General features: G+C 51.3%; 2 protein-coding genes across 8 annotated transcripts; one reads left to right on the top strand and one right to left on the bottom strand.

Moving 5' to 3' along the window:
* Positions 1–4,679: 4,679 nt before the first annotated feature.
* LOC104581690 (ankyrin repeat-containing protein At5g02620) lies at positions 4,680–9,598 on the top strand. Of its 7 annotated transcripts, none has more exons than XM_024457973.1 (7): positions 4,680–4,925; positions 5,028–5,146; positions 5,331–5,489; positions 5,657–6,035; positions 6,266–6,431; positions 7,512–8,245; positions 8,316–9,598. In XM_024457973.1, exons 6-7 carry the CDS (start codon positions 7,600–7,602, stop codon positions 9,398–9,400), a joined length of 1,731 nt encoding a protein of 576 aa, XP_024313741.1. In that variant the 5' UTR covers positions 4,680–4,925; positions 5,028–5,146; positions 5,331–5,489; positions 5,657–6,035; positions 6,266–6,431; positions 7,512–7,599; the 3' UTR covers positions 9,401–9,598. The 7 variants fall into 7 exon arrangements, 4 of the variants coding, with proteins under 4 accessions (XP_024313741.1, XP_024313739.1, XP_024313738.1 ...); XM_024457971.1 differs by having other exon boundaries at positions 5,053–5,146; XM_024457970.1 differs by having other exon boundaries at positions 4,680–5,146; positions 5,647–6,035.
* A 38-nt stretch (positions 9,599–9,636) lies between these two features.
* Positions 9,637–12,788, bottom strand: LOC100844302 (HIPL1 protein). Its single transcript, XM_003557384.4, has 6 exons — positions 12,559–12,788; positions 12,298–12,455; positions 11,427–12,170; positions 11,137–11,353; positions 10,555–10,724; positions 9,637–10,463 (listed from the first exon to the last, which is right to left on the bottom strand). Exons 1-6 carry the CDS (start codon positions 12,665–12,667, stop codon positions 9,819–9,821), a joined length of 2,043 nt encoding a protein of 680 aa, XP_003557432.2. The 5' UTR covers positions 12,668–12,788; the 3' UTR covers positions 9,637–9,818.
* Between the last annotated feature and the right edge of the window lie 341 nt (positions 12,789–13,129).

Here is a 13,129-nt window from a genome sequence, read left to right on the forward strand (position 1 = left end):
TCTACACGGCTACAAATTGACCACTCGCTGTTGAGCTGTTTAGTGGATAGATGGAGGCCCGCGACACACGTTTCACTTTCGCTGGGGAGAGATGGCTCCTACTCTCCAGGATGTGTCGATGCTGCTGGGACTACCATTAGTGGGTGATTCCATAGGACCGTTGCAGGCACCAGCTGATTGGCAGGAGGGTTTGGCACTACGCTTTCAAGGTATGTGTTAATTTGTGTCCTATGTTTTAATTTGTACTCTATGTGGAACTATGTGTTAATTTGTGCCCTACGTTTTCAAGGTATTCTTGCCGGAGCTAGGCCACTCACCTCGGAGGCTCATGGACCTAAGCTAGATTGGTTGCTCAATTAACATGTTAGATTGATGTGTTTTAAGTTAATATATCTAAGAGCATACCTCATATACTTGCATGGGTTTACTAACACTTGGTTTTTGTTGCATGGAGATTCAGAAGTTTGGGTATCTAGAGACCCAAATGACTGAGCCTCAGATCACTCGGAGCCTTGAGGCATATATAATGTGGCTTCTTGGGAAGGTGATGTTCACCGAGAACCACGTCACCACCATTAGCGCATGCTACATCCCTATTGCAGTGGAGATCGCGAATGCAACTTGTGGTGACGACATCACACAGAGGAGTTGGGGTTCGGCCGTCTTAGCGGCTACGTACCGAGGTATGTGCAACGCTTGCCAGCTTGCGTCGCCCAAGTCAGCCCTGCTTGGATGTCCTTTATTGTTGCAGTTCTGGTCGTGGGAGAGGTTTTCTATCGGCCGACCAGACGTTACGGGTGATCACCCTAACCCTGAGCAGGAGTTGTTTGACTTAGAACACATCGACCTGCCTACTTTCGCGACAATTTGGACACGTAACAAGGTATGTCGAATGTAAAATTTATACATTAGTTTACATAAACCATGAATGAAGCTAACTTATTTTTTTACAGAGACGCTTTGCACACGATCAGGTCAGGAATTGCTACCCATCATTCAACGAGCAGTTCGACGTGTTGCACTCTAAGGCGGTTGTCTGGGAGCCGTACACACAGGACGCCATCGATGTTAGAGACCCTGGCGGGATGTTCACGGTCTGCATGAGAGATTACGCTTACTGGATGACAAAATCAAAGATCATCTTCGACGTCTGCGTGGAGGAGATGGCCCAGCAGAGGGTCATGAGGCAGTTTGGGGCACGCAAGTTGGTCGTTCCTCCACCGACGGAGGATCCACTTCCACCGATCGTCCACAAGTATGTGCAGTTCTATAATTTATGATTGTCGTCCAGAATTGTACATAATTTAATTGTTCAACTTTCTATTGCGATCTCAGGTTTACCAGGAAGGGAAGTACCAGGACCCAGACTCAGTGGCTGCAGAGGGTTCAGTCGTACGTCACAGAGTGGGAGACTGCGACGACACAGGTTTGGCCATTGGAGGCCTTTGATCTCGATCTATTCAACGGCTATTTGCAGAGGTACATGACAGCTACCCGATTGAGCATCATTCAACACTCTCACCCACAGGAGATAGCTGAGCCGAGTTTGCAAGATATGTACCCTAGCCAGTCTACTTCAGGCTCTAGACAGCACGCGGTAAATATTTTCTCTTAACATAATGCATGTGTTTGTTACGTACTTTGCCATATATATGTAATACTCTCCGTGCCAATTGCAGGCTCAGTTGACACAGGATTTACAGGCCGAGTTCGCTGCGTATGGACGTTCGCTTTCGACCGGTCCACTTCTACTACCACGGGAGCCGCACCAGTCCTGGCTTAGACGAATGGAGGAGAAGCTACACTCTGTTTACGCGGCTATCACGTGCACCCGCACTTCGGACGTCGTTCACCACCAGGCATCCGTACGGCCCCCGCGTCCCTCCATGCACCAGCAGCAGCCACGTCAGCAAGAAGCACCGCACCCCCGACACCACCCGCGTCCACGTCTACCAGAGCAGTCCACGCCCAGGCCACCACCTCTTGAGCAGGCAGGTGGTTCGTCGTGGCACCAGCCGCGGTCTTCTTTCGACTACTGGCACCAGCAGCAGCCCTCTTTTCAGGCTGGAGGTTCGGCGTGGGAGCAGCAGCCCCCCTCTTTTCAGGCTGGAGGTTCGGCGTGGCAGCACCAGCAGAGTCCCACGATGAACTTTGAGTTTCGTCCACAGACCCAGCCACAGGGTATGTATATTTCTATCTATTGTGTTCATTACCATGACTGCTACACAATTCCAATGCTAAGTACTTTCCCACATGCAGGAGCCTACGGGCATCAGTCGTCGTTGTCCAAACCCTCGTGGGGTAGTGAGCAGGATCACGCTCAAGGAGAGGACTATTCTGTCCAACACAGCTGGATGTTCAATACTCCGCCACCAGACCCCACACAGGAGGATACACAGTATCGCGAGGATGGGTCTGTGATTCCTCCGCGCAACATTGTGCCACCTCATAGGTATGGCTGGACCACGCCACAGGCACCCCCGGAACGCCGTCCCAGACGCCGTGCCTGATATTTGCATGTAGGACCTATGTATGAGACATATTTCTACCTATGTATGAGACATATTTCTACCTATGTATGAGACATATTTCTATTTATGTATGAGACATATTTCTACCTATGTATGAGGGAGACATGTTACTATTTTTCGCATTCTTATTCAAGTTACATTTGCAAATTAAAAACGGTAGGACTGAAATACATATGCAATAGAAAGACTGAAATTAAAACCGACAACTTAAAATAAGATAACCTAACTCTAGCCCTACGAAGATGAAGTGCTCTTACCCTTGGACGATGATGTGCTCTTTCCCTTCGACGGTGCAGTACTCTTCCTCTTGGACGATAAAGAACTCTTACCCGTTTTGCTTGGCATGAAGATATCTTCATCGGATTCCTCTTCTTCAACCCATAACAATGGATGTTTTCTAACCCATTGTAGGTATGACTCACTCTTACCTTGATTGTGCTTCTTCCACCTTTCGTGCAACCTTAGCAGTTCTTGTCGTATCTCTGCAGAAGTTCTCAATGAGAAATTGCACCTTCTTAATTGGTGGCCCAGCTCAGTTAATAGGGTGTCACTACTGATGAGTTCGTCCCATGAAACTATCCTATTGTCTACCTTGAAATCACCGGCTAACCACAATAGCCTCTGGGACATACCTGATCAAAATCTACGATCATTTAGGAAGCCGGACAACATTTTCCCACAAAATGGTGAGACTACACTTCAATACCATGGACGGTCTTTTATAGTTACAGAAGATACAAATAGGCGGGAATCGGTGGCGGGAGAACCAGGCGGGAAATGGTGGCGGAAAAAGGAAGTGGGAAACGGTGGCGGGAAAACCAGGCAGGAAACGGTGGCGGGAGAATGACTTTGAGAGCCTATAAATACCTCATCTCCGGTAGTCATACAAGCATCCTTCCCACTACTGTTTTTTCCAATATTCCAGTGTCCCCCAATGAGTTTGCCTTGCTCCGACCAGGGCGAGAGGCCGAGGAAGATGAAAGAAGCGATGTTGCCTCCGGGGGTGGAACATCTCAGGTGTTGGTGCGGCAATCTATGCAAGGTGAAGGAGGTGACAGATTTTTGAGATAAGCTGGGCATGAAGTTTTTTATGTGTGCGAACTATAAGCATGATCCACCTGTCCCGGTTTCGCCGTACGACAAGCCTCCGGTAAGCACATATAGGTGTGCTTAAACATGTTGTGTGTGTCATATTCGATTATATTGTAACATTAGGCTATTTTGTAGTCTCCTCCGACCCTATGCATGTGGTATCGTTGGATTGACACGGAGATGCCGGATTGGGCGGTGGAAGAGATTAAAACAAGGTCCCGAAGTGCATGACAACGTTTCCACGCGGAGGAGCGTGCGGAAAAAGCTGCAGTCCAGGAGAAAGAGGAGCAAGAGAGAGAGCTGAAAGAGCATAGGGCGGAACAACGTCGTTTCTTTAATGAAGCACTAAGGAAAAACAGGGAGAAAACACTTGAGATGCAAGAGGAGGAACGAAGGCGCAAGGATGCTCATGAGGCAGAAAGGGAGAGGCAAAGAGAAAGGGCCGCCGTGACAAAGACTGCAGAAGAACGTGGCGATACGAGCAGAAAATGGCCTAAGTGGACTCAATAGTGCTTGTACTATGTTTCAATTGTATTTGCTATCTTTAATTCTGTCCAATTGCGGTATTATCGATGTATGTTAATATAGTCGTGCCTTGATTCCGTAACCAGCACATTATCGATGTATGTTATTTTATCCAAGTTGTCAAGTCTTTTAGTTCAAAAACCGCAAAGATTCGAGACGAAAATTGGGCCTCGGCCGTGTATGCATTGATCATGCAACCAACTAGCGTTGGCGAAACTGATTAGCCCCAATCGGTTTCAGTGAAACCAACTGCATCCAGTCGGCCTGACTGAAACTGACTGCTCGCCAACTAGGCCTAATCGGCTTCGGCCTGGCCGACTAGGCCCATTCGGCCATATTATTTTTGAATTTTTTGAAAAACGTCTATTATTTTTAAAAATGATTAAAAAAAATTAAGGGTGTACTCCTATGTGTACATAGTACGGGCCTGGCCCAAGAAAACAATCGCTTTTCCGCTGTCTCGTGCTTGACTTGCGGCACTCGCTCGCATATAGCGAAAAAAGGAAAACCGCTCGGCGGTCGTGTAAAAAAACAGAAAGAAACCGGGAGCGCGAAGTGGCAGTGGCGGCGAAGCTGATGGGCGACGAGGCAGACGCCTCACAGACTCACAGTTCTTTGAGCCTTTGAGGATCGTCCCACTCCCATCCACGCCGGCCCGCCCCCGCCCCAGACGGAGGAGGACGCTAGGCGCCGACGACGACCCGTGCGGCGCACCAAGCAGTCTGCTCCTCCCCTCCGCCTCGTCCTCCCCGGAGAGCTCGCCAAGCATTCAGCCTCGTAGGCACCATGGCCTTTACCAAGTCCACCTCCTCTTATGTTGCATCTCATTGCTCTGGAAGTGCTCGTAGCTTTATGCTGTTTGCTTGGCTCTCTATCTAGAATTTGTCTCAACTCAAATCCCCAGGGACAAGGGCGCATCACATGTGGCGGTGGCCACTAGAGTTGCAGCTAGCGATGCACTCCAAGTGTTTGTGGGAATGTCTACTTCAGACTTCAGAGTGAGATTCTCTTTACAGTTGACCTTGTTTTTGTGTGTTCTAGTGTTTGTGGAAATGTCTTTGTGTGCGCTATCTCTAGAGCCTAGACATGCCATTTAAAGATGACGAGTAGATGGAATTATGTATATATGGATTTCTAATTTTGTTTTTTGAGAACTGATTTCTAATTTTGTTGCATGTTCAGATTTTGACAGTCTATGACCGAAGGATATATGCCGTTAGGTCTATTCCTACCTGAAGAAAGAAGCCACGAGCATCAGGATATACTTCCATCTACTCGTCATCACATTGCCTGGGCTTTGCATTCAATCTGGCAGGATGTATTGTTGCAGCTGGTCAAAAGGTATTACTCCTTCTGATCCATAATAAGTGTCTCAAACTTAGTACAACTTTGTATAGATCCGTTTTTACGGTTTTGCTATTTCTTAGGCGACTAAGAAATAACTATTTCTCAATCGATAATAACAACCTTTTGATTCAATCACTGAGATTCGTGTAAGATTATTGTAGGCCTGATGGATAAGAAAATCTTGATTGGATGGCTACTATTGTTGACTGAGAAATAACTATTTCTTAGGCGACTGAGAAATAGACACTCCCTTTCTCATATCCATAATAAGTGTCTCAGATTTAGATCCGTTTTCTCAATCCATGATACAACCAAATTGGATGGAGGCGAATAGTAGATCAATATGATGATCATGAGCTGCCCCATAATGACACCGGCAGTAGTCGCGGATATCCCCTTCTTCCGTAACCGAAGATTGGAGAACGAAGATCAAGAGTGCCCTATGGGGAATGTTGTCAGAAATCCATAGAATTAATTATCCTCGCCGAGAAACTTAGACTTGGAAAGTTATCAGAGCACACAGGTCATCCTGTTGAGAAGGTACAAATTTTCAACATTGCATGGTGATGTTACTTTGTTCCTCGCAAGGATCTGATTTTCTCTGTTTTTTTCACATAGCACATAAAGTTTAAGAATCTGCTATAGAATACTGAATGTTATTTTGCTACTTTCCCCATATGTGTAATAGTCCCATGATTCAGCAGGGTTGATCACAGCAACTACAATCCTAACTGCATTTTTCTCATCTCAAGAATTTACTTCGTTTGCAGATTCATGAGGACCTAGACAGGGTGAAGTGCTTTGATGCTGAAGGAGCCCTTGAATACGGAACTATTGACCGTATTGTTAGGTCTTCTCAGATCAAGAAAGAGGAATACACTGGTCAGAAGAAGCATCAACGGGATATGGGACTTGGCTAAGATGCTATTGTACGGAGTAAGTGTTAGACTGCACCACTTTCCCATCGTTCACTCCTGCATTAAAATCTTAATGCTTTTTCATCAGCTCATGTGGAGATATGAGATTGAATTTGTTATCTCCAGTGCCCTTAGACTTGAGTGCAACCAGTAGCAGGCAAAAATGAATAGTGCCATTTGTTCATCTGTTTTGTCATACATATCAAGGAGCGCAACATGATTCAATTCAGTTTTATGATTCAGAGTTGATGTACATGTTTTTTGTTACATCCAAGACAAATGCTCTTTTGTTACATCTACCGGAAGAAAATTTGGAGCTATAGCTCCGATGAATAATTGTTTAGGTACTCCGTTCTTGTACTACATGGACGCAATTGCTAAACGTAATAACGAATCAGAATGGTGTTTGAAATTCGAAGTCAGAAAAAGGGCATTATTGGGTGGTAAGACCACAACTAATCTGTAAAGGGTACTCTTAAATTATCAAACTTTATGTTGTTGCCATCTTGTACCTAAATGGTGATGTTTACACGCATGAGAAGAGGCTTTGTGTCCTTGGTTTTTAGAGGATTATTATCCATGTTATTATTTGTATTTTTCCTAATTATTGGAGTCAGTTGGGATGTGTACATAAGCACTACTAGTACTTCATAATGTGCCACTGGGTTTACTAAAAAAATAGCACAACTTAGAAAAACTAATCTGTATTTTTTTTCTGTAAATGTAAAATAGCACAACTTAGGTGTAGTGGTACGTAACTAGTTAACCTTAACCAGATTGAGCGTTCTGAATCGATACTTTACATCCTGCCGTGTCTGGGCAGTCTGGCACAGCTACTCTTTAACCAGATAGATTGAGCGTTCAGAAAAGATGAAAGGATCCTTTCCATCTCAAGCGAGGCGAGCGCCCGTGGCATATACCAACGTTGAATCGGCAAGCAAAGCACCTTCTAGCTGCACGCAATTGTTCTCTACATGTCCAATATCGAAGAAACCAATCCCAAGTTCAGGAAAGGAAGCAAGGAATCCATTACATCCAGGGTCTTGCTGACGAGCAGCTTATGTCTTTAACCTTCTTCTTCCTCCACATGATGGATCAGTCCAGGGACTTGAGGCCGGCGCTCTCTCTGTTCCTCCCCACGATAGAGGTAGAAGAGAAGAACAGGGATTGTGAGAGTAGGATTAGCGATGGACCCGGCGTTGCACAAGGCGGCGGTGCAGGGGAGCGTGGCGAGCCTGGCGAAGCTGTTGTCGCAGCGGCCGGACATCCTCCTCAGCTCCAAGACCCCGCAGGGGAACACGGCGCTGCACCTCGCCGCCGAGCAAGGCCACGCCGGCTTCGCGGAGAGGGTCCTCGCCGAGAGCGAGAAGCTGCTCGTCATGAAGAACGCCGACGGGGACACCCCGCTGCACCTGGCAGCCCGGGCGGGCAAGGCGGACGCAGCAGAGCTCCTTATCAGCCGCGCTAGTGCGTGGGCGGCGACGTACTCTGATCAGGGGCAGGCGGGGGACAAGGGGCCTTCCCCGACGAGCTCCCCGGAGAAAGTCGCGCAGGGCCCCCTGTTCATGGAAAACAAGCACGGCAACACCCCGCTGCACGAGGCGGTGCTGCACGGCAGGAACGTCGTCGCGCTCAAGCTGCTTGCCGCCGAGCCCAGCCGCGGCCACGCGCTCAACCTGCAGAAGCAGTCGCCGCTCCACATCGCCGCCCGCGAGGGCCTCGCCGATGTCGTGGCCAAGATCGTCGGGCAGCCCTGGGTCCCCGAGCGCTTCGACTCTTCCGACTCCGTCAGCGGCACCGCTCTCCACCAGGCCGTCCTCGGCGGCCACACCCGTAAAGATCAGTCCCCTTCCTTCCATTCAACAATTAACGAACCCGCGAATTAAGCATGTATATATTGCAGGGGTGGTGGAGATCTTGCTGCACGCGACGACGGAGGAGCAGGTGGGGCTGCCGGACTCGAGCGAGAACAACGCGCTGCACTACGCGGCGCAGAAGAACAACGCCCGCGTCGTCAAGCTGCTGCTGAACCGCAAGGTGGACCTGGCCTACAAGCGGAACCTGGCCCAGCACTCGCCGCTGCACACGGCGGCGCAGTACGGGTCCACGGAGGCCATGGCGGAGATCCTCAAGCGCTGCCCGGACGTGGCGGAGATGGTGGACAGCTTCGGCCGGAACGCGCTCCACGTAGCCATCACCAGCGGCAAGGTCGACGCGCTCAAATCCTTGCTCAAGCACGTGGGCCCCGAGGAGATCCTCAACCGCGTCGACAACGCCGGCAACACGCCGCTCCACCTCGCCGCCTCCATGTCCAGGATCCAGTCGGCTCTGCTGCTGCTCAAGGACCGCCGCGTGAACCCCTGCGTGCTCAACCGGGACGGCCAGACCGCCCGGAGCCTGATCGAGAAGCGGGCGGCCATGGAGGAGATGGACACGTACGAGATGTACCTGTGGAAGGAGCTCAAGAAGCACGAGGCGAAACGGTGCAAGAAGGAGCAGCTACCCCCCGTGGCCACGTACCAGTCGCTCCGGAGCCGGAGGACGGGCCACGACGAGTACTACGAGCTCAGCGTGGGCACCTACACGCTGGTGGCCACGCTCATCGCCACCGTCAGCTTCGCCGCCACGTTCACCATGCCGGGGGGTTACGACCAGACCAAGGGCACGGCGCTGCACGGCCACCGGGGCGGCTTCAAGATCTTCGTCATCTCCAACACCGTCGCCATGTGCAGCTCCATCGTCGTCGTCTTCTGCTTCATCTGGGCGTGGCGGGACCCCGTCAAGTTCAAGCTCGACCAGCTCATGTGGGGACACAGGCTCACCGTCGTCGCCTGCCTCGCCATGGTCGTCTCGCTCATGACCGCCGTCTACATTACCGTCGCGCCCACCGCCATGTGGCCTGCCTACGTCGTCATCGCCATCGGCGCCAGCACTCCGGCTGTCGTCTTCCTCATCCTCGGGAAGGAGGCATTGTACGTCCCGCTATAACTACAGTCTAGTACAATTAACCAATTAAGTCCCCTTGCAGGAAGACAAGTTTCCATTTATTTTGGCACTCTGTAATTTAAGAACTCGCTGTTCACCTGCCTCTAAAATTTCTTTGATGTTCTATAGTTGAGCTAGCAATATCGGTGTAACTGACAACCACACCTGTTCGGGACAACAAGACTTTCCTTGTTTCTATCACGTTGGAGATTATTTTTTCTCGGAATTTTGAGCGGTAATTTACTGGTAATTAAATTCACAAATATTGTAGCCTGCCTATAACTAATTACATGGAATTTTTCAAATGACAACACACACAGAAGCACATACAAATTGTCCGAATTATATGTACCATCAAAACACCACAACCATAATATGGCAATTTCACAAAACATCCTGAGCTCAAACAAACACTAGCTTCTCAAAAGCCCAAGGTCATCAACATGACAAGCAACGCCCCCGCCAGCATCACCGTGGCCACGGCAGGACTCCGCGCTCTGAAAGCCGAGCTCGGCGACGCCGCGGGTGGCGGCGACTCCACGGCTGCGGAGCTCTTGATCGGGCAAGCATAGTTACACCTGCTAGGATCGACCACCCGGTAAACACCCTTGCTGGTAAGCAGGAAGACGTCCTTGGCATTATCCTCGGCGAAGGAGAAGATGTATCCCAGCGACGGCAGCGCGCTCTTGGGCGAGGCGTCGCAGGGGATCGGCGACGACTTGGCGCAGGCGAACGGCAGCGGCGTGTCGTTGAACACGCCGCTGCCCACGGGTGTCTCGGTGCCGGCGAACATGGCCTGCGCGTAGAGGTCGGCGTAGACGTACCTGCCGTTGAGGCAGGGGTCGGTCATGGACCGGTAGACCTGGCCGCCGGTCACGGCGGCGGAGCCGACATTGTTGTTGACGGTGTTGTGGGCGTAGCCCATGACGGGCGGGATGGCGTTGATGGAGCCCGCCGAGGTGTTGCCGCCGGGCGTCGACATCACCGGGAACGGGTTCGGCCCCTCGAAGACGCGCCACCCGTAGTTGCCGCCGTTCACCACCAGGCTCACCTCCTCGTACGACGACTGCAAGCAGAATTCGTATGTAAGGATGGGTTTAAATTCGTCTGAATTAACTTTCATGCGTGGTGAATTGAGATCAGGGGATTGAGCGGACCTGGCCGACGTCGGCGCAGAAGAAGTAGGACGGCTTGCCGGAGTCGAAGCTGCAGCGCCAGGGGTTCTTGAAGCCCAGGGCGAACACCTCTGGCGCGAACTTTGGGTCCACGGAGAAGGGGTTATCCTTGGGGATGCCGTAGTTTCCCCACCCGGGAGTATTGTTACCAGCTGCAGGTATACAGTTTGAATTTGAAAATTTGGACTGTGGCGAGTAAATTTCAATGAATCTTGGTTTGCATTTCGGTCAAAGGACGGGAAGTTTCACTTTAAATTGACCGAAATCCAGAGCCAAGTTTGGGGAATTTCCGACACGTGGCCTACTGGAAGGGCTGAAATTTCATTGGAAGGAAGAACCATGCCATGCAACTATGCAAGCTCCACGGACACAAAAATAATAATTGCCCACAAGTCAACTCATCGGGGAAATCTAATTTTAATATCAGTGGTTAAAAAAAATCGGCTGATATCTTCATGTTCATTCTTCCATTTTTTGTTGTTGATAAATTCCAAATTCGATCAAGTTTATTCTGAACGAAGCAAGGAAAAAATTGAGTTTATCACGGCTGCATCAATTACTTACTTGGTATGTTGTTGATGTCGATCCGCATGACCTTCCCGAGCAGTGTCCCCTTGTTCTGCGCAAAGTTCCAAGGATCACCCTGGCTGCCACCGTCGCCCATCATGAAGTACATGTACCCGTCGGCCGGGCCGAAGAGGATCTGGCCGGCGTGGTGCGTCGTGAACGGCAGCCCCAGCGTGAGGATCCTCCTCGCCTCCGTCGGGTTCGCCGACGTCGCCTGAGCAAAAGCAAATCAGCAAAACCCAGGCAATGGACTCATCAAACCAGCCAGCAAACGTAATGTAACGTACCGTGGACGGGGATCCGGAGGAGGCATTGGCGGAGTACTCGGCGATGACGTTCTGGAACTGGCATGGCTGCGCGCCGTTGTCGGCGCCGAGCTTGGACGGGTCGCAGCCGACATCTGAGTTGCAGGCGCAGCGGCCGGAGCAGGACGCCGACTGCGTCTTGTCGCAGCTGTAGGAGACGAAGAATCTCCCGTTGCGGGCGAAGTCCGGGTGGAAGGCCATGCCGAGGAGCCCGAACTCGTTGTCGAAGTGCACCTCGTCCGTGATGTCGAGGAACGGGCTGGCCACGTCGAGGCCCAGCGGCTTGCCGGAGCCCTGCGGCGGCACGGTGGCCAGGAACACCTTGCCGGCCTGGTTGTTGAGGAAGACGCGGTTGGAGCCGTCCGGGTGTGGCGCCATGTTGAGGTAGGAGCCGTTGCTGACGCGCTCCAGGCACATGCCGTTCGTCGGCGGGGACGCCGGCGTCGTGTTGAAGGCTGCCGACTCGCCGTCGAAGCAGGTTGTGGAAGTGCTTGGGGCGCCTCCCAGAGCGCCGCAGAAGTCGAGCTCTGATTGCCAGACTTCTGTGAGCTTCGGCGCCGAGACGCCGCCTTTTGGTGGCTGGAATGGCGAGCCCGGGATGGACACGGCCTTGCAGGCGCCCCACACCTTGGAGCAGTACCCCGTTTCCGTGGTGTTGCACAGCAGCGGCACCGTCCGGGGGTTCTTCTTCACGGTGAACAGCTCGCCGGCGTACGGGTTGCATTTCTGTGCAGATCAAAGAATTCCGTGCCTCAGAATCTCACACTATCTCAGATGCAGAGCGCGCTTTCTGATCCAGCGAAATGGAGCAGAAGAATAAAAGGATCGAAGGGAGCATCAAAGGCATGCGTACCGCGCAGAGGATGGACATGAGCATGTCGCCGCAGGGCGTGCCGGAGATGTTCATGGCGGCGAACTGCTTGCCGATGGCGGCGTCGTCCGTGGCGTTGCAGCAGGCCGTGCCGTTGTAGCCGCAGAAGGACAGGGACCCGTTCACCGCCCTCGGGAAGCCTGCATCCGCCACGGTCCAGACATCAAGCAAACCAACCAGTCCACAGACAATTCGAAGAAAACGACGGACATAAATTAAAACCGGGAGAAATTCGGGGCGTACTCGAGTCCATGCACAATTTCATGCAATGGCCGCCCTGGGCGGCGAAGAGGAGGAACACGGCGGCGAGGAAGAGCGGTGCTGTCGCCATGGACGACGACCTCATGGTCATGGCGCCTCGATCAGGAGGGGAGGAGATGTGAGATTGATCTTGCTCTGGAGAAGAAATGGTGGCACGACTTTATGGAAGCGCGCGGGAGGAGGCAGGCGTTGACCAGGAATTGGGATTAGGGGGGGACACCCAACTGACCACATGTTGGATGATGACAATTATGTGCATATTAAATCGTGTGTCTGATTGCCCATTAGCATAAACTGCAAGGCTGGAATGATGCGATTTTAAACAAACTGGGAAGTCGCTTGCATCAGACTATCAAGAGGCGACAAAAGTAGTACCCGTTTGGATTGCGAAACTGACAATGTGGGCTCGGTGGTTTTATAAAGTTTTCTCGGTTTAGGCCGGCTGTTTGCCCGCCGTTGTACCGTGAAAAACAAGTGACAGTGTGAAACAGGGTCCAAATTGTCAACGGAGATTGGCCAATGTGAAGCATACATGGGTGTGGGTCTGGGTCCC

The sequence above is a fragment of the Brachypodium distachyon genome, chromosome 1, assembly GCF_000005505.3.
Source record: "Brachypodium distachyon strain Bd21 chromosome 1, Brachypodium_distachyon_v3.0, whole genome shotgun sequence".
Lineage (NCBI taxonomy): Eukaryota > Viridiplantae > Streptophyta > Magnoliopsida > Poales > Poaceae > Brachypodium > Brachypodium distachyon.

Coding starts and splice junctions, on each gene's coding strand:
- LOC100844302 (XM_003557384.4), bottom strand. CDS start 12,667: ATGACCATGAGGTCGTCGTCCATGGCGACAGCACCGCTCTTCCTCGCC. Junction 12,456..12,558: donor GAAATTGTGCATGGACTCGA/GTACGCCCCGAA, acceptor TGGCGGATGCAG/GCTTCCCGAGGGCGGTGAAC. Junction 10,464..10,554: donor TCTGCGCCGACGTCGGCCAG/GTCCGCTCAATC, acceptor TTCTGCTTGCAG/TCGTCGTACGAGGAGGTGAG.
- LOC104581690 (XM_024457970.1), top strand. CDS start 7,600: ATGGACCCGGCGTTGCACAAGGCGGCGGTGCAGGGGAGCGTGGCGAGC. Junction 8,246..8,315: donor CGTCCTCGGCGGCCACACCC/GTAAAGATCAGT, acceptor TATATATTGCAG/GGGTGGTGGAGATCTTGCTG.